The following is a 19,168-nucleotide window of genomic DNA, read 5'->3' on the forward strand; positions in this document are numbered from 1 at the left end:
CAATAACGATTATCAAGAATTTGATGCATTTGAATTGCGCTGGACTTTCTCCCGCGCTTATACACTTACATACCGTGCGTGGCACTGAAAGCCATGAGCATTGTCCAGTCCATCACGCACGGAACCCATGTTGTGACTCTACAGCACAACCGAAATATTTCATGTACACTTCCTACATCTTCCCACCACTCAACTTCTCCGCAATCTTCTTCATCCTCTCCTGATCCTTCGCAAACCTCGCCGCCTTCGCCGCCTGATCTTTTCCAACCCGTGATGTTACAGCCGACATCATATCGCCGCCCCTGGCCTTGTTACTTGCATCAGTAATCAAATCCTTGATACTATCCGGCGGCCCAAAGTTCCACATGCTAGAACCATTGCCAACAGTCGTCTTGAAGTCCGCATGACGTGTTACCATCCCCTCTGGATCCTGATCGAATTGGTCCTTGATCATATCGTCCAACTGCTTCTCCGTCGTAATGAACTTGCGCGCATTCATGTAGAGAGTGTGTAGAGCGTCCATCTTCTGCGCGTGTTTCTCGGCCTGAACCCGCTCCAGATTGGCGAGTTTCTGCTCGTGCAGTTTCTTTGTGATTGCGACTTCTGCTTCGAGAGCTGCGAGGGATGCGGTGCTGTTTGGATCCATTTCTTGTGGTGTGCTCACGTTGGTCAGCCTTGCGTCTTCCCTTGCTGCTTGCTTGAGGAGGTCATCTCTTTGTAGCTGCTTTGCGCGCGATGCCCGTGCCATGATGTTTATTTCTGCTTCTTTTCGTGCGTGGAGACCTGTTAGACCCTCGCGGAGTTGTGTTCTGCGGACTTCGGACATCTTGACTTTGTGGCGACCGGCTTCTGTGAGTTTGTGGGAGGGGTTGACATTCTTGTCGAGGGGGTCGGCTGTGACATTGGCGAGGTATTCTGGGGTGGCTTTATCGGGACGGCTGGCTGGGAAGAGTTCTCTGGGAACGGGGAGGGTTCCTTTCTGTTGTTTGGAGAAGGGGAGATATGGTTGGTAGGAGGAGGGGATGTCGACGTAGTATGGTGATTCGGGAGGGACAACTCGTCTTGTTGCTGATGTGCTGAACGATCGAGCTTTGGGTTGGAGGCTGAGTCGCTGGCGGCACGAGCGGCAGATGCTGCCTTTGATGGGGTCCATGGCGATTCAGAGGTAGATAAGAGCTGGAATAGGTAACCCACAGCGTGTTGGAGATAGGCTCGATGGGCGTAGAGGTGAAGAGATCGCATAAAGAAATGACCTTCATGGTTCCTGAAATCCACTGCCCGAGAAAGACCGATGGCTATTGGCTGGGAACGAGGTGGGTCACAAATACTTGGCGTCGCGCTCCGCGGTCAAACCAGGCCTCCTCTCGACCTACCTCTCCAAAATGAGCTTCACATGACCATCATCTACACTCACAGGCTCAAGGTCATTCATAATGTCAACCTCTGATGCCCCGACACCTGCACCCCCTGCATATGTTGAGAGCTCAAACGCATTAGCCCAAGTCGCGTCAGCATCAGAATTGTCAATCCAAGAACATATTGCTACTTTGACGCAACGAATTGCAGTTCTTGAAGAAGTCATCAAAGCACAATCCACTCTACTGCAGCCCCATCTTCCTGTTTACGATGGATATAATCCCCCTTACTTTAGGGAGTGGGCGTACAAGATGCGGCTCAGGTTACAGGCTCTCAAACACTGGAGCGACGAGATGCAGCTCAATTACGTTATAGCTCATATCTCGGGAAAGGCCTTTGAAGCTGTTAGCATAAAACTGCCCGGCGAGGGGTTGCGACCGACCAGCTTCCGATTTGCTTCCGTAGTGAAGTCTTCAGGCGAATTGCTTGAAGAGCTCGAGAAACTGGTCAGTAAGAGTTACAGTCTGAAATAGCCGCATCTGGGACCAAAAGCTGGCACCGACCCTACCTTCTACTAGGAGAATTCATTGCATCAACACAAGGCTTGGGTTGAACGCTTTTCAGTTCAATCCTTCTTGAGTTGCTCGAGGTGCACACAAGCAAGACAGTACACGCTGACGGGATCCATGCAAGGAATGTACAGGTGTCACCTACAACTTATCAGGCTTCTATTGGATCTCCCCAGTTCTTCAGGAAGTAGTCTGCTTGTCTTCTCCTTCTCACTGCCTCCAGGAATAGCGACAGTAGAACATGCCTGCTATGGACGCCGCCGCAGAAGGTACCACTCGCGCCCTGCGATGGAAATCCCATGGTCAGCAACTATGCACATGACCTTCAGAGGCTTGTAAGATGTTTTGCCGCCCCTGCAGCTGTCTAACAACGTTCGACCCAGTGGTGTACACCAAATTCAGGCAAGTTTCCGCTTTAGCTGAGCCCTTGCAACAATTAGTCTTTCCTACCAGCGATAGTCTTAGCTGGATAGTGAAAGACGGCGCATCATGCTCTACCATACCTTGGTGAATATGCAAGTTATTCTGGACCGACAGGCTGCAGTAGCTTGGCTTTGCTGCGTTGGTCCGAATTTCTGTGGCCGTAATGACAAGGATGTGATTCGAGGCCTCATGCGCTTGACGGCCACATTTCAGTCTGTATTCAGCCTTGCTTCTTGGCAGCCATATACATACTACTTCTCCTGCTCTGGTACCACTCTTTGTTCAATCCCTCCAGTTTGATTGTTCAAAGCATTCTTGATTAGGAGCGGTCTGATTTCAACAAGGTCTTACACCGTAGGCCCCTATCCGGGGCCCTCGGGCCGCCAGCGCTATCCTTAGTCCATTTTCATCTTCCCAGCCTGCGGCGAATCGCCGTACCTCGTCGCTGAGGCATCGACCTCAGTGTAACCAAACTCTTTGAATTCCATGTGTGGAGCACGGTAAATCTCCACATCATCACACATCGAACGTGATGGGCGCGCAACTTGTGTAAATCATGAGCCGTCATCATTATCATCCAATTGGTACCACAGACAAGAAGACTTCCGCATATCAGAACAATTCGAAACTGGTGTCCTTAACCGGAACGAGCAATTCCTCCCTGCTGCTCCAGACTATCTCGCCGAGTTCGATCCAAACGAATTCATCACCTGGTTGGACACCGCGATCCTAGAAGACCAGCTTGCAAATCACACACCTCCGCTTGAAGTTCAATTCGACAGCGAGCCAGGTGAAGTAGCCGTGCCATATCCAAGCTCGACCGGGTTGAATATTGCGCCTCCAACAGCTCAGTATCGGCCACTTACAAGCACAGCGTCGAGCAACCTGCCGTCTCCCGCAACCTGCTCGACTCAGAGTTCGACAAGTAACACTGTCAGGACTTCTGCGCGAGGTGCAGAACTCCACCGGTGCACTTGGCCCAACTGCGAAAAGGCCTTTGCAACAAAACGCCAATTAGCCAATCATATCAAACGACATACTCGTCCGATTTCTTGTCCTGTTGAGGGACGTTCTGCTCGGTTTGCTGATCGCAAAGATATTGGTCGCCACATTTCAAGGACCATAGAGCGGCTGAATCAAAACATGTCTGCCCTGCGCCAAGATGCGGAAAGCAGATCACGGGTCGCTTCGATTCGCTCCAACGACATGTTCGTGGGAAACGGCACATTGCCGAGCATGGAAACATATACCTCCCATCCCGACAATGATATATCTGTCCCGAAGTGCTGTGTGCCACGCCGCGCAGATGCAAATGGCACTTCCTTCTTGGAGCTTCTGAGAAAAGTAGCTAAGCTCCGATTTGCTCTACTAGTATGCTCGGACACTGCCGAGAAGAAACGACTTTACGTGCAGGTACTCCATGTAACTCGGGCAGCACTGGAGACGATAATTCTGATACAGAAGGAAGTGACACCTTCCTTGATCATTGACCTACTGGAGGACCTGGTCGAGGACCTAGACGTGGACCTAGTCGAGGTGTTACCATTTCAAAACCTTGTTTCACGAAAATCGGACATGGAACTAGAAGAATTCAGGAGACTTCAAGATCAAGCATCTTCTGGGGACGGTCCACTTTGGAGGTGCACAGAGCGAAGCTGGTACCAAAAAGAATATAACGATGACGGCTCTGCTCATTGGGGTGGGAATCATCATATCAGAACTGACATATATTTCAGGAGCCTGGGCAGCTCCTGTCTCGCGATGCACGCTCGACGCATCACGCAACGAAAGCGTTCTTGTAAAACCTGCGGTCTCCCTGCAGCAAATTTAGAGAAATGCAGTGTTAGAGGCTCGCTGTGCTAGTGGAAGGTCAGCGAGCCTCAGAGAAGGCGGTGTCCACCTTTGCATCACCGTCATTCGCATCGTCGCACCCTAGGTCAGTTCTTCTGGGTCGGCGCTCAGAAGGCTGCTCCTTGGATTGTGTTTGTCCTTGTACGTCAGAATATTTGTCTGATCAGGACGCTGTTGCACCGCCATGCCCGACAACCAGCGCAGCAGCTTCTGCTGAGGCTCCCACCTCAGAGCCCACAGTCGCCGGAGTAAGAGTATATTTGCGGACCACTCTTTGCCGAGAGTGGAAAACAAGAGGGATTGTAAGGGGTCACTGCAATACAAGAAGATTGTATTTGCGTCCCGCTTCTGCTGGAGTGGGAAACAGAGGAGACTTTCCTTTCTAATATGTAAGATCGGGTCCGTCGACCAGCCAAAAGTAGGCTGAGCACAAGGACGCCGCTTTAATACCATATCATTCTGCAAGATCATGTGCCTGTTCGTTCATGGTGACCACTTGCAGCAACAAGTAATGCTCTGTTTTCCAATAGTAAAGCCTGTTTGAGACCGCTAATTGAAGCAATCCACTACATCACCAGCGGTCTCATTTTCTTGCGTGCGCTGCAACGAAGACGGGCTCAGAGGACCTGACAAGGCTTGGGTGCCGGCCACAAAACACTCGGTGCGGACGGCCACAATTTTCGTACAGAGATCTATTGGCGGGCCCGCGAGTAAGGATTCTGTACTAATCAACACAATGATCATGGTAGAAGCTCCTCATTTCCGACGATGTCATCACAGACGGCCACAATTTGTGGCGTAAGACTTTGGGGCCTGTATCCTGCGGGTACTTATACTGGTCTGCTAGCATGGCCGTCCTACACGACAACACTTTCAATCATCTCGCTTGAGTCGACTTAAAGCCATTGATTGAACTGGATATAGTGCACCGGGACCTACCAGAATGACAGGAAGTAAGTGGGACCTGCGTCGTGGCGCAAAGCACATACCAATGCCTTGTACCCTCAGACTCACCATACGTTCAGATCAGCGTGACCTAGAACCTGGCAGAAATGCCACCGAGTCACCCTCCAAGCTGAACAAGACAGCCATTGAAAAGATGCCATCTGTGAGTTCTCTTGCCGAGTTAGCAACCACATGCATCGGATGCATATTGCATAATAACTGACATCAGCACTCAAAGCAGGAAACTAGAGCGCAATACACTGCATCTTGGTTCACTGAGCAATATCTGCATAGCGCGACCAGAACAAGTGGTGGGCGGAAGACACAACAACTTCAGGTGATGCTTGACAAGACGTATACACAATTTGAAGCTCGCGAAGCTGAAGTTGCAGTTGTTGTTGTTAAGAACGAACAACAACACGCGCAGAGTTCGCGGGAGGCTTTGAAGGGTGTCGGCGCTTGGACTGATGCCTAGTATCATATCTGTCGGGGCTGTATGGATCGGGAAGCTGAGGATCTCACGGTATCGAGGACAAACAATAAGACACTAACAACGCAAGGTTTCTATCGTTTCCCGCCAGATGTGATGTAGCAACGACGCAAACCTAGACCCCAGACACAGACAGCATACGACTTGTGGCCGTCTTCCTGTATCTCGAGCTGACCTATCCGCGTCCCCCCCTTTTGATAGAGGGTTGCATCTGTGGAGAGAGAGCAGTGATGTTCTTTGCGGTAATGTTCCTACAGGCTTAGTCCGCCTTGACCGTCGTCAAAGCTATTGGCCGTTGCCAAAAAGCACCAGGTCGACGATGGCGGCGTTGACCAGACCCAGTGAGAGTGATATTGCCTTAGTTTTCGATGAGAGCATGTAAAGGAGATGGCTTCGCTTGTCCTGGGTAGGACGTTAAACTGCCTGCCAGCCCCTGGATAAGGTGATAACTGTCTACTAACTACTCCTAGGGGTTCTACGTAGTTAGACCTCGAAGGATTAAGGTGTTTAACGAATATACAGCTGATCGACCCTTTTAATAACAACGATATTACCCTACGCTAGGAGTTATACCCTATCTCTCCTCTAAAACCTACCTCTCTACGCGATAGACTAGAAATACGAAAAGAGAAGGAATTAATAGCTTAGAATACTTAAATTTTCTAGGTACGATAAATTTAATAACTTCTATCCTAATCCCGTACCGCGGGTCATATGTGCATAAGTCTTATTCTCGAATTTTAGCGTACTTTTGTCCAGATAGTAAACAAACCAATTTCCTTTAACTATTCTACAATGCTTTAATATAATCGTTTGTAATTATTATAGCTATTATCTACGTACTCGGTTTGTATACTAACGAATTCTTAGACCCCCGCGACTATTCCTGATTATAGTATTCGATCTTAAACCGTAAAGATAAGCTATTATTAATACTATTACTAGCGGTATACTATAAGATAAAATCTTAAAATCGCTTTATAACTAAGGTATTAGAATTCCTTGCGCGATATACTTTAAGAAGCTTATAGCTCAGCGAGTAGAACGTAACTTTCCTCGTCCTCGTCGGCCTTAAATAACTAAAGATATTATAAACGATATACTAATACTTACCTTCGCTTATACCGCGACCGATATTAATATCGTTTAAAATCTATAATAATATAGAATAGAAATCATAGATTATAGGGTATACGGGGTTCGTCTAAGGTGTAGATTTATTAGAAGAGCTAGAATAGTAGATATAGTAAATAAGTAGTACTAGATAATATATAATCTCTATTTAAGTAGTATTAAGTCTAGCGCTATATACGCCTATAGAAGAGGGTTAATACGTAAATACCTTATCTTTTAAGGCTATACTACCCGGTATTATAATATACGTATTATATTATATAAAATATACTAAGATCTAGGCCGTCTACGGGTATTTAGTAAGACTAGTAAGATAATTTATAGTAGTATTTCTAAGTCTAAACTATATATAGTTAATTAACGATTATAATAAGCTAGTACGATACGATATTTAGATTTATAGTTTAATTAACGCTTATTCTAGGTATATTACGTACTTCTATATTAGCTAAACTAATAGAAAGTAAGTAGTAGTATATAAGATATACTTAAGGGTAGTATAGTAATATAATTAGTATTTATAGCTTATTAGAAGTAATAGAGATACAAAGGTTATAATACTTTATCACTTATAATATACGCTCGCTAAGGCCTATTACTTAATAACGCTAGTAGCTATTTATAACGTAGAAACGATTACCATAGTCTTATATTATTAGTTTAGGTCGTTTATAAGTAATTAGCGTATTAAGTAGCTTTAGCTAAGGCTAATTAATATATAAACTAAGGCCTAAATCGTATATCTTAAGTAGAGTTAGTACTGTACTAATACTTGTATAATAATAAAACTAGTTTACTTAGTTTAACCTTAGTAGCTATTAGAACGGTTTTAACAGCGATTAAGTAATCGTCGCCTTTATCCTTCTTTCTTTAATTCGTAAAGAGATAATACTTAAGTACTATAAATCAAACTTTATAACTAATACTATATTAAGCGATAAAAAGAACGATTAAATATAGTTTTTAGTAGATTTTAAAATCTCTATAACCTCGGTTAACGAAATAGGGTAATAAACGGTTAAATAAATGATTAACTTAGCTTTTCTTTGAATTAATAACTACTAAACGATTAGGAAGTATACCTTTCTAATATTAGTAAGTTTTAAATTATTCTAGTGAGTAGTTATTATTATAACTAAAAAAATAACAATTATTAGATCTTAATAAAGATCTTAAGCTACTAATATAGTAATAGTATAATTAATAACTTTAACTTATTAGTAAATTAAATAACGTACGAGCTAATAAATTTATATAGTAGTTACCTAAGCTTACTTTTTATATCCTAGTATAGTTTTATTACTTTAAAATTACTATAAGATAGGTTATCGTAAATAGCGGTATACTATAATACTAATAAGTACTCTCTAGAGATTATACTAAATACCGATAATAATTCGTTATTTAATAAGATCTAGAAGCCTATAAGGATTATTAGCTAAGCTAGGTTATACTTAAAGAGAGATAAAATAAAGTATAGTATCTTAACGAAGAATTCTATTAATAATAATAGGTTAACGATAATAACTCGATATTAACTTTATCTCAATTTCTTCTAAGCGATTAAGGTGTGTAAGTAATTTATATAATAGCTATATCTAAATTACTTACGTACCTCGGTCCGTTAATAGTAAGTAGCTAATAATAATCGCTTATATAAAAAAGTATTTTATATAGTATATATTAATACTATATATCTTTAATAAACTACTTTCTCTTAACTAAATCTTATTCTTTTTCTATTTAGATTACTATAATAGACTCGTTTAATACTACTTATTTAGCCTAGTACTTTAAGAAAGGTATTTAGTATAAGATAAGTATTAATAAGTATTAATATAATAAGGTAATTAATAGGTAATATTAATACTATAATTTATTAAATCTACGGTATTAAATCGATAACCTAGTACTCTTATTAACTATAGTAGTAAGCCCTATACTTACTCTATTATTATTATCGCTTAAATTATAGTTACTAGCTATACGAGAAGCTTAATTATTAATAACTTTAATTTCCTTATTTTATATACTAGGTATAGGTGAATGCGCCTATATTAATACCTTCTTAAGTACTTCCTTTAGAAGTAACTATAATACAACGCTATAAGCTAAACGCAATGCGATTATACTACTAGATATATCGCTTTCGGCTATTTTAGGGTATATTAGTATTAACTTAAGTTATTATAGATTTTAGTAGTTAAGCGAGATCGATAGAGGTATATAAATTAAGTAAGATTACGTATTATATCTTTATATACTAAATAATAAATACTTTATAATAACACTTATATTAGACTTATTAAATAGAGGTTATAGCGTAGTAAGCTCGCCTAGGTTATTATTAATAACGCTAGACTTCTATTTTAACTAAGATAATATTACCTTATACTAGGCCGCCTCTTAGTAGGGTATAACGCTTATCTTAATACCTATAGATCGTTTATAAGATTGTATTTATATCCTACTAACTAATTTTAGGGTTACTAAAGGCGTAACTAAGATATTCGTTACTTAGAAGCTATCTAAGCCTATACCTTAAGTACCATTGCCTTTAGAGGTAATTTTATTAACGCTAGTAGAGATTTTTAGATAAAAGGTAACTATACTACTACTAATACTTACTTTAACTATAGATACTATAGATATTATTAGTATACCTAGCTTACCTTTAGACGACCCTCCGCCTACTTTTTTATTAGCGGAAATAGTGGTTACCGAGGGTATATATTATATATCTTCGCTAGTTAAAGGGAATATTAATTCGCCTATTATAGTTATAGCCTATACTACTACTTTCTAAGGTTATATAACTATACTAAATAGTTGTCGCTAACGTTCTTAAGGCCGGCCTAATAATATTTTAATATAGAAAGGTATTACTTATAGTAAGGGAATATAGATATAGAACCGTATAGGGCGGTTAGAAGAGAATTAAAATACTTAGTTACGATCTCGATAACGTAGGGGTTAATAATTATAGCGATTATAACGCTAAATAGCGTTTAACGAGTTTTATAAGTATTATAATAGTTTTAATAGAAAATATAATCGTATTATATTATAAGTAACTACTCTATAAAAAAAAGTACTACTATTAATATAGGGCGGAGTATCGGAAAGTACGCTAAAATTCACGATTAAGACTTGTGCACATATGACCCGCGGTAATCCCGGAGGGTATAATTCTACGATTTTTCAACGATACGATATTTTAGCTTCTACTACCTATTATAAGGCGGGTAATACCCTAGTTCGTCGTCTTTTAGATAGGGAAGGACTAGTTAAAATAAGGTGGTTCGAGTTTATATAGGGCTAGGGGTACAATAGAAACGTCCTCCGATACTATCGGAACTTCTATCTATGTATATAGTACTGTATAGCGAGCTCGCCTAGTGGTGACCATAAATAAAACAACGATTAGCCTAAAGGAGATGGCTTCGCGAGCACGATCGGCATGGTGGTGCCTATCATAGCCGAATTAGGAAGACCTCAGGCTCGGCTCCGGCGCAAGTCGGCCCGATAACTTTTTCGGGCATAGTGATCGCCACGGCCAGACATGGGCATCGCGCCGACGACTCTGCGCCTCCAACTTCGTGCATATAACCTAAGGAGCTTTCCATCTCCAGAGAGTAAGAGGGAAGCATCAGATCGAGCTTTCGAGCAGTCCTTAGCTCAACGAACAATGGAGCGAGGACATCGCCGACTCCAGCCATCGTCGATGCGCTCGAAACGCGTCTGATACATAAACAATCAGCCAGACATGCCTTTTACCCAGGTCTCTACCGAGCGCCAGCCATTACTCTCGCCAGATGATGGCACCCAAGCTCCTTCGCCGTCGTCTGACGACAGGGCGTCTTCGCGCCGAGACAATGATCATAATGATGTCCAGCACGATGATATATCGCTGACGAGAGACCACTTCCAGGTCCTCGCGATCATGCTTTGCTTCTTCCTCACAGGTGTCCACGTAACGGCAATCGGAACATTTCTTCCCACCCTGGAAAGGTTCTACAACATCAACGATAGCACAGCAGCATTGATATTCTCAGCAGGAGTGGCTGGATACATCACGACATGCCTTCTCATGCCAAAGGTGGTCTCTCTGACTGGCTGGCGGGGTGTTTCGTTGATAGCGCCAATGCTCTATCTAGCTTCTGATATCTTGCTTTCGATCGGGCCTGCTTACCCTGTCGTTCTCGCGAGTTACTTTGTCGGCGGGCTGGGATATGGTCTGTCCGATTCTGGGTTCTGCTCATGGGCGAGCAAGCGGTCGTATGCGAATGTTGTGCAGGGCCTGATGCATGGGTCTTTTGCTGTTGGGAGTATAGTTGGGCCGCTTGCTAGCTATGCGGTGTTGAAGCACGGGTTCGAGTGGGCTGCTTTCTACCGCATGATGGCAATCCTGATATTTGTGAAGCTGGTTATCCTGGGTCTTGCGTTCTGGAAGGAAAGCCCACGTGCTTTCCGGACGACTCGAAATGGCCAACAACAGTCGAAGGTAGCCGGACTTACACAAGCTAAGCTCATTTTGATCTGCAGTATTTTCTACTTCTTCTACATCGCGGTGGAGGCCATATACACGGATTGGGTCATAACTTACATGCAACGCGTGCGAGATGTGAAGCTTGCTACAGCCTCACTATCCTCTTCAGTCTTCTGGATAGGCATGGCGCTGGGCAGGACACTTCTAGGCTTGGTCACTGAATACTTCGGGCTCAAAGTTTCTGTTACTGCTTACATCACGCTATCGATATGTCTGCAGGTGGCTTTCAGACTGGTTCAGAATGTGCCGACGTCCCTGGTACTTCTTGGGACAATTGGTTTCTTCCTTGGTCCTATGTTTCCGTCTGGTATCCTCCTTCTGTCAAGCACGCTTCCACTGCAACAAGTGCTTGGTGCCATCTCTGCAGCATCAGCGGTAGGACAGGTCGGTGGAGGTCTTGCTCCACTCCTGCTCGGTCTCATGGCCGATACACTTGGTATGAAGCACTTGCCGGACGTCGTTGTTGGTCTCACGTTGCTGCTTTTGGTTTTCTGGCTGATCTTTGCTCGTTGCGCATGAGGCCGAGGATAGGCTCTTGAGCAGAAACCGAACGCGCCCACCGAGACATGTCGGAGAACTGCTCATACCTGGATTGGGACTTGTCCGACGCGTGTCGTCCGCAGGGCACGAAATCAGTCACAGAGCAGGGCAGGAGATCTGGCTGTGCACTTCCAAATGTTGTGCTACCTGCCAACTCTAGTATACTTCCAGATCCAAAATACAACACCACCTACAGCACCCAGCCCAACACTATTGAACAACGCATCAAGAACCTTCCCCTGCCTCTTCGACTTCGCAATGACATCGCTATACCTCTCATTCTCAAAACTGACCCTCGAATACTGCGTCTTCCAGTCCAGGCTAGGAAACCACTTATACAGCGATTCCTCCACATATTTCCTCAGCTTATACCGCCTACTAGTCACACCACTCGCCATCTCAGCGTAATTGCCAAGCGCCAGGTCGCTGATGGCGTGCGTATCCGCTACTCTAGTGTGACTGTACTCGCGAAGTGCGGCAGCAAGACAGTGTTCCGGGTCGTGCCAGTCGATATCCTCGTCTTCGTGGACTTGTGCTGAGAAGCGGGCTTCTTGAAGTGAGGCGGATTGCTTGCTGCGGTCGATGATGTCGAAGAGGGTGCGGACGCTTTCTAGACCGGCGTTCATGCCTTGGCCGTAGAAGGGGACCATTGCGTTTGCGGAGTCGCCGAGTATCACGACGGAAGAGCCGTAATGCTGTGGTGCGCATTTGATGTTGATGAGTGGGAGATGTGGGTTGTTGCGGAATTGCTCGAGAAGGGATGCGGAGTCGATGTGGCTTGTCACGCCTGGGAAGAGCCGGTCGAACTTTGCGAGAAAGGCGGAGGTGTCGCCATTGGATGGGCTGGCGGCGGCCTCAAGTTTGTTGAAGAGCGAGACTGTCCCGAACAGGGTACACACGAAGTTGCCGCCATGTGTCGGAAGCGCTATGAACATGCTGCTGCCGGCGGGCCAGATATGTAAGTGATTTGGTGAAATCTGGTAGCCACCCGGGTAACGACTAGATTGCACAGCAGGCTGCATCGTGAACTCAGACCATAGACAGTCGATGTAACTCTGCGTGTAATCAACCCTCGCGAACTTCATGAGATGGTAGCGTACGGCTGAGTGGGCACCATCGGCACCAATCATCAGATCAAAGTGCACTTCATGCTCAGGTGCACGACGAGTTGGGTTCTCAGGCGAATACTTCGGTCGCGCTGAGAGATCTTCAAACCACGCCTTCTTCGAATCGAAGTTTGCACCAGTCAGTTTCTGCTGGAAGAAGAGCTTGACGTTTGGCATGGTTTCCAGCTTGTTCAGAAGGACTTTGCTGAGTTCATTGCGGTCGATGCTGCGCTGGTAACGGCCGTGGACATCGTAGGCTTGTGCTTCTTCACGAAGGGTTCCGGAACGAGTAGCGGTGTGAATCATGCGGCCGTGCATGGGAATTGTCGTGTCGAGGATGTCGTCGAGGAGGTCATTGTGACCGGCGGAGCGGAGGGCATTAATGCCTCGTTCTGATAGTGCTAGGTTGATCGATTTGACGAGGCTTGAGGGGTGCGTGCTTGTGTCCCTGAGATCTGGTAGTGTTATATCAGCATGGCGCGTAGTTGCTGGACATGTGTTATGTACCTGCTCTCAAATCGTATACTTCGACCTCGTCGCCTCTGTTCGCGGCATAAATAGCAGCTAACGAGCCTACAGGCCCTGCACCAACTATGACTGTCTTACGCCATGATCTTGGCCTGCCCATGCTGGCTGTGATGTGTTAGCTCGCCCCGAGGACAAGCTAGATGTGACAGAAGTCCGGTTTCTGTGTACGAGAGCACTGATGAAGCCCGAGCGCCAAGTAAGCAGTCTACCTTGTCCAGCAGTAGTTAATCGCGATTGTGAAGCACGAAATTCGATTCCAAAACATGTGACGATTGCATTCTGGTTGACGCCACTGCGAAGGAGAAGCTACACTATCTGCTTATGTCAGCCACTCCACCATCTTTTAACCTTTACTTTGGCATGGTGTTGGCTTAAGGGGGTGATAGGCAGTAGATACAGGCTAGAATTGAAAACCCACGGTGAATGCAGAATGTACAAGTCGTGCATACAGCAAGGCGTGGCGGTCAGTGATGATGCTCTTTCTGCCTGAGGCATTAATATCTGAGCATGTGACTTCGCGTCTAGACGGGTCAACCTCGGTAGAAGACTGACCTAGTGCTCGCTGCCGGTCAGCGCACCCTCATCTCCTGCAGAGATGATCGAGCTTCACATTTATGGCCCGGCATTTGGCCTGCCATCCATCGACACGGGGTGCCTTGCTGCGGTCGCACTACTTCAGCAGTCTGTCTCCCCCGAGGAATGGGTCCTTGTCCCGAGCAACGACCCAACGATCTCTCCTTTTGACGAGCTACCAGCCCTGAAAACCAGCGACAAGACATCTCCTACCTGGATCGCCGGCTTCCGCAGTATTGCTTCTTACATAACCAACGAGATTGCTGCCTCAAAACTCTCTGGCACGGACAAGCCCGTGTCCTTCGACCTCAGCGACCAGCAAAATGCCGACTCAGAGGCATACTTGTCCTTTCTCGAATCCCGTGGCTTACCTCTCCTCGACCTGAGTCTCTACGTAAGCAGCGACAATTACACAACGATTACTCGATCGACGCTATCTCATATCCTCCCGTGGCCGCAAAGCTGGACTATCCCGCAACGTCTTCGAGATGTCGCGCGAAAGCGCTCCGAGCACTTAGGGCTAAGTGGTCTAGACGTGGATGCAACAAGAGAAAAGGAGCTAAAGAAGGAGAATGAGGGTCTTTCCGGGGCTATTCCGAAGAGTCTGCGGTTACCGAAGAAGAGTGTGACGAGTCTGTTAGGCAGCTCAGCAGAGCAGACACGATTTCGACTGGAGGCTGTAACAGCGGACTTCTTTGAGCCGCTCGAGGAGTTGCTCGGCGACAAGAACTACTTCCTTGGAGATGAGATGACGGTACTGGATTGCTTTGCGCTGGCAGTGCTGTCCCAGATGAGCAATGGTGACCTGCCGCAACCATGGCTGTCGGAGGCATTAGAGAAGCACACGAATCTGCGGAGGTGGACAGCTGAGAACAAGGACCGTGTTTTCGGGATTGCCTCACAAATACCACGCAGAGAAGTAGGTGAGAGGTCCTGGTTGAAGGTGGTACAGGATGTTATCAACAGTATTGCGGAGTCTTCACCAATCTCGATGGCAGGATCTGTTACTCGGCATTCGAGGCCGGACTCTAAAGAATCAAGTCTGTCAAAGTTCGAGCGCAAACATGCTTTCCATTTGCAGAAACGCAACCAGCAGAATACCATCAGGAAAATGGTTACGGCATGTGTCTCATCGGCAGGTTTGGTAGGCGTCATGGCCTACTTGGGTATTCTGACCCTGCGATGGCCGACGCTCAGCAGATCACAGCCAGCTAGGCAAACCTTTGGTGAAGCTGGCTCCTTTCTAGGATTGAGATGAACATTGCCCGAAACCAGAATCTTCTGTTTTGTACTTTCACAGGCAGCCTGATAAAGTCAATAGAGAGTTGGCAGTGCTAATAGGCAACCCGTGGAGATGCAACGTGATGAGGGCCCAAGTCTGCCGTGCGGCTCTTGCTGGAAGCCGAGATTCGTGGATAACGCAGAGTAGGGAGGCAGGGCTTCTTTGCCTGAGAAGGCTGCAAGAACGCATCGGTATTGGCCCACAGCACTGTGCTATTGGAGGTCCGGTCGAGCAGCAGCACTGTTATAGCAAGGATGTACTGGTTATATGTATGAGCGCAATACCAGGAAGCAGAATTCCGGCGCGGATGCATGCTTTTGAGTGGAGTGAGGAACGGTCACCATGAACGCTATTGACAGACCTGTGATTCGTGGCTGTTCAATCACAGAGGAACCAAGCATCAGCCGCTCCCGCAGGCGGTGACATGAACACCATATGGCGAGCACATGGCATGGCTACATCCATGGACCGCAGCTTGATACAGATGCTTGCATCTAGTGCAGGAGCTATGCCTATGTCATGAACCGCAGCGTCGACCATGTCTCTGGTATCTGCATGACGCGGATTAATAGGAGTCAATTGCAAAAAGTCGAGACTTCTGAGATTTCACGTTCAGTTCCAACGAACCACAATCTAAGGTTCTCTCCCCTTTGCCAATTCGGGTTAGCGTCACCTAAGGTCCTCACTTGAGGACCACCGGATCTGTGCGTAAGCGGAAGGTTAGACGGACAAACACCGAGTCTGTACCGTCTTCACGACCCACCAGTTGCCAATGACCTCGAATAAGCTTTGCGAAGATATTGCTTTTGGTCTGAAGCATAGATCCTTCTTGCTTTTGTATTTCATAACAAGGTTGTCGCTGCCCAAGGCAAGACTCAGTCTTCTAGGCACATTGATATCCGAAAGCTTGGTCGCGTGCTTGATTTTCCGCAAACAAGCCTCACTGAGACTAGAGATATCTGTGAAGGCACTCGACCGCGCGTGGCCTAACTCTCCAACCTTACTTGCAAGGTAAGCAGCATGCGACGCCGTGACCATCAGCCGGCACGTTACTGACAAGCTGCCAGTACCCGCTATCAACCAACCATTCGGACTTGTACCACACACCACTTCGTCCTTAGACATGGACCACCTCGTCACACTCCTCACCCGTCAAGCGGATTCAGAAGCTACGCCAGAATGCACCACAGGCAACGAGTATGATGGCCGAATGGGTCTGCGGATAGCGTCAATCTTTGTGATCTGGTTTGGCTCAACCTTCGGCGCTGTCTTCCCAGTCTTTGCGAGCAAGCACCGGGGCATGGGCGTGCCCGACTGGTCTTTCTTCGTTGCCAAATTCTTCGGTTCCGGCGTCATTATCGCAACAGCGTTCATCCATCTCCTCAGTCCAGCAGAGGATGCACTCCGAGATCCTTGTCTGACAGGTCCGATTACCGAGTACGATTGGGTATCCGGCATCGTCTTGATGACAATCTTCGTCCTTTTCATCGTCGAGCTCTTCGTTATGCGATACAGTACGATCGAAGGAGCAGATGGTCACGGCCACAGTCATAGCGGTCAGGTCGTCGATGGATCTAAGGGATCTGACGTCGAGCTCGACCCTAAATACGAAAATGGGAATGGTGGGAGGAGAATGAGCCAACATCATCCTGGCAATGACCACCTTGGTCACGCTGCCCGACACAACTCAATCGAACATGCAAATAACCCATTCAGCTTTGAAGATTACAAGGCTCAACTTACCTCCATCTTCATCCTCGAATTCGGTATCATCTTCCACAGCGTGTTCGTGGGGTTGACGCTTGCTGTGGCCGGGGAAGAATTTGTCACACTGTTCATCGTCATAGTTTTCCACCAAACATTCGAGGGTCTTGGTCTGGGTGCGAGAATTGCAAGCACGCCATGGCCAAAGGGCAAGAACTGGACCCCATATCTGCTTGGTATTGCTTATGGCTTTACTACACCAATTGCTATTGCTATCGGTCTCGGCGTCAGACAGTCATACCCTCCTGGAAGCAGGACAACATTGCTAGTGAACGGAGTGTTCGATTCGATCTCGGCTGGTATTCTGATTTACACTGGATTGGTGGAATTGATGGCACATGAGTTCATGTTTAGCAGAACCATGAGAAATGCACCACTCAAGACGCTGCTTGGTGCGCTGGCACTGATGTGCTTAGGTGCTGCATTGATGGCTCTGCTGGGCAAATGGGCCTAGGCGGTCAAAGATGCAAGGTAGATAGTCGTGACGGAAGGAGGACTAGGTGGGCAACGTGTATATAGGTGGAGCAGCTGTAGTTTTCGTGGTCTGCACTTGTGCGCATCAGAGATACAACCATACAAATAAGCGATGCCTTTGCGCAAACAATAATAGGCGAAAGTAATTAGAACACACATTTCTGATGTCTGGTGGGAGCCTGGCCATGCTGACGGAAGGTCTTCTATTTTGGGACAGCTCGGCGGAATCTTGAATCTCTGACCGAAGTTGATCACTCCGCCGCCACCATGTCAATAATGAATTGCGGAGTGAAAGTACCGTGCAAAAATGGCTTCGTGAGTGCCTCCAGTCTTTTCAGTGCGACCAAGATGACTTCGACATTCGCTTCGCCAACTAAGTCAACCCCCCGTCTAGTTCACCGACCCTTGCCGAGATGGGCTACATTGCGTATGCGGTCGGCACCCTGATTGCAGCAGTTGCAATACATTCGTTCTACAAAAGATCCACGGCAGTTGCAGAAGAGAGGTTGGCTGGCAGCGCGAGAGGGTCGTCGCCAGGGATCGCGATCTCGGAACCACCACAAGACGTAAAGCCGACAGGGGATATCACAGAGGCGCCATCGATTGCCGTGGAGACACCTCAAGAAGACGTTGACCAGCAGAACGAGGACAACTCCAGCTCAAGCGATCGATCGGAAAGCCCTCCTCACGGCAGCAATGCGCCGCAGGCAAAGGAGGCCACTATAGCCGCAGAAAATGGATCAAAATCACAAGCTTTAAAGATCCAGTCGGAGGAGATGGGCCCCCCTCCACGGCCATCCTCAGCACCAAGCCTCAACAGCGCAGCAGCACAAGCCCGTCAACGCGCCGTAATGCCACCACCGTCCTCCCTGCCACCGTCTCGAGCCCGGAGTCCACCACGTCTGAAGCCTGCTACAGCCTCTCTTGCTCCCCCACCACGACCAGGTCAGGCACTTGGTGGCTTACCCAAGCCAACCGGTTTTAGCAGCAGTCTAGCACCACCTCCCTCGGCAGCTAGCAGTCTTCGGGTTCCTCAGCAAAAAGTCCTAGCCAACACGAAAACGCAGCCATCTCTCGCGCCCAGCACATCCACACAAGCACCCTCGAAGCGGTCATCAAAGAAGATAAAGCTTGCGCCTGGTCACAGTCCGCTCGACTGGGCAGCTCTTACACGCTCTACATCCCCTTCTGCACCTTCAAAACTACGCGGTAACGATGCGACAGGCCATCTTGGACCACACAGGCTGGGACGCATTACACCGTCTCAGCTGAGATACCAGAATGGACGGAAGGGCAAAGATGCATGGACAGTCTATCAGGGGAAGGTCTACAATATCTCTGCGTATCTGGATTTTCATCCTGGTGGGCGGGATGAGCTTATGAAGGGGGCTGGGAGAAGTAGTGATACGTTGTTTGCGGAGGTGCATCCTTGGGTTAATTGGGATGGGATGTTGCAGAATTGTATGATTGGGTTGTTGGTGAGTGAGGATGACGCTGGTGCTGTTGGTAGGGAGCAGGCTCAGAGTAACGAGCTAGACGATATGGATTGAATGGATATCTGTTCACATCGACGACGACGTATAT

General features: G+C 46.9%; 7 protein-coding genes across 7 annotated transcripts; 5 read left to right on the forward strand and 2 right to left on the reverse strand.

Annotated features, from left to right (window-relative positions):
• Positions 1-172: 172 nt before the first annotated feature.
• On the reverse strand, positions 173-1,153 carry PMZ80_004045 (uncharacterized protein; the record flags this gene model as incomplete). The annotated part of the gene is made up of 1 exon (XM_064872472.1): positions 173-1,153. The coding sequence occupies one exon, from the start codon at positions 1,151-1,153 to the stop codon at positions 173-175; it is 981 nt and encodes a 326-aa protein (XP_064731130.1).
• A 280-nt stretch (positions 1,154-1,433) lies between these two features.
• Positions 1,434-1,889, forward strand: PMZ80_004046 (uncharacterized protein; the record flags this gene model as incomplete). The annotated part of the gene is made up of 1 exon (XM_064872473.1): positions 1,434-1,889. One exon carries the CDS (start codon positions 1,434-1,436, stop codon positions 1,887-1,889), a length of 456 nt encoding a protein of 151 aa, XP_064731131.1.
• Positions 1,890-10,534: 8,645 nt separating this feature from the next.
• PMZ80_004047 (uncharacterized protein) lies at positions 10,535-11,836 on the forward strand (the record flags this gene model as incomplete). The annotated part of the gene is made up of 1 exon (XM_064872474.1): positions 10,535-11,836. One exon carries the CDS (start codon positions 10,535-10,537, stop codon positions 11,834-11,836), a length of 1,302 nt encoding a protein of 433 aa, XP_064731132.1.
• A 164-nt stretch (positions 11,837-12,000) lies between these two features.
• BNA4 (kynurenine 3-monooxygenase, mitochondrial precursor) lies at positions 12,001-13,591 on the reverse strand (the record flags this gene model as incomplete). Its single annotated transcript, XM_064872475.1, has 2 exons — positions 12,001-13,418; positions 13,471-13,591. The coding sequence occupies 2 exons, from the start codon at positions 13,589-13,591 to the stop codon at positions 12,001-12,003; spliced, it is 1,539 nt and encodes a 512-aa protein (XP_064731133.1).
• Positions 13,592-14,086: 495 nt separating this feature from the next.
• PMZ80_004049 (uncharacterized protein) lies at positions 14,087-15,322 on the forward strand (the record flags this gene model as incomplete). The annotated part of the gene is made up of 1 exon (XM_064872476.1): positions 14,087-15,322. The coding sequence occupies one exon, from the start codon at positions 14,087-14,089 to the stop codon at positions 15,320-15,322; it is 1,236 nt and encodes a 411-aa protein (XP_064731134.1).
• A 1,147-nt stretch (positions 15,323-16,469) lies between these two features.
• ZRT2 (low-affinity Zn(2+) transporter zrt2) lies at positions 16,470-17,564 on the forward strand (the record flags this gene model as incomplete). The annotated part of the gene is made up of 1 exon (XM_064872477.1): positions 16,470-17,564. One exon carries the CDS (start codon positions 16,470-16,472, stop codon positions 17,562-17,564), a length of 1,095 nt encoding a protein of 364 aa, XP_064731135.1.
• Positions 17,565-17,997: 433 nt separating this feature from the next.
• Positions 17,998-19,134, forward strand: PMZ80_004051 (uncharacterized protein; the record flags this gene model as incomplete). The annotated part of the gene is made up of 1 exon (XM_064872478.1): positions 17,998-19,134. One exon carries the CDS (start codon positions 17,998-18,000, stop codon positions 19,132-19,134), a length of 1,137 nt encoding a protein of 378 aa, XP_064731136.1.
• Between the last annotated feature and the right edge of the window lie 34 nt (positions 19,135-19,168).

This window comes from Knufia obscura (genome assembly GCF_036327395.1).
Source record: "Knufia obscura strain CCFEE 5817 isolate CBS 148926 chromosome Unknown scaffold_4, whole genome shotgun sequence".
In the NCBI taxonomy this organism is placed as follows: Eukaryota; Fungi; Ascomycota; class Eurotiomycetes; order Chaetothyriales; family Trichomeriaceae; genus Knufia; species Knufia obscura.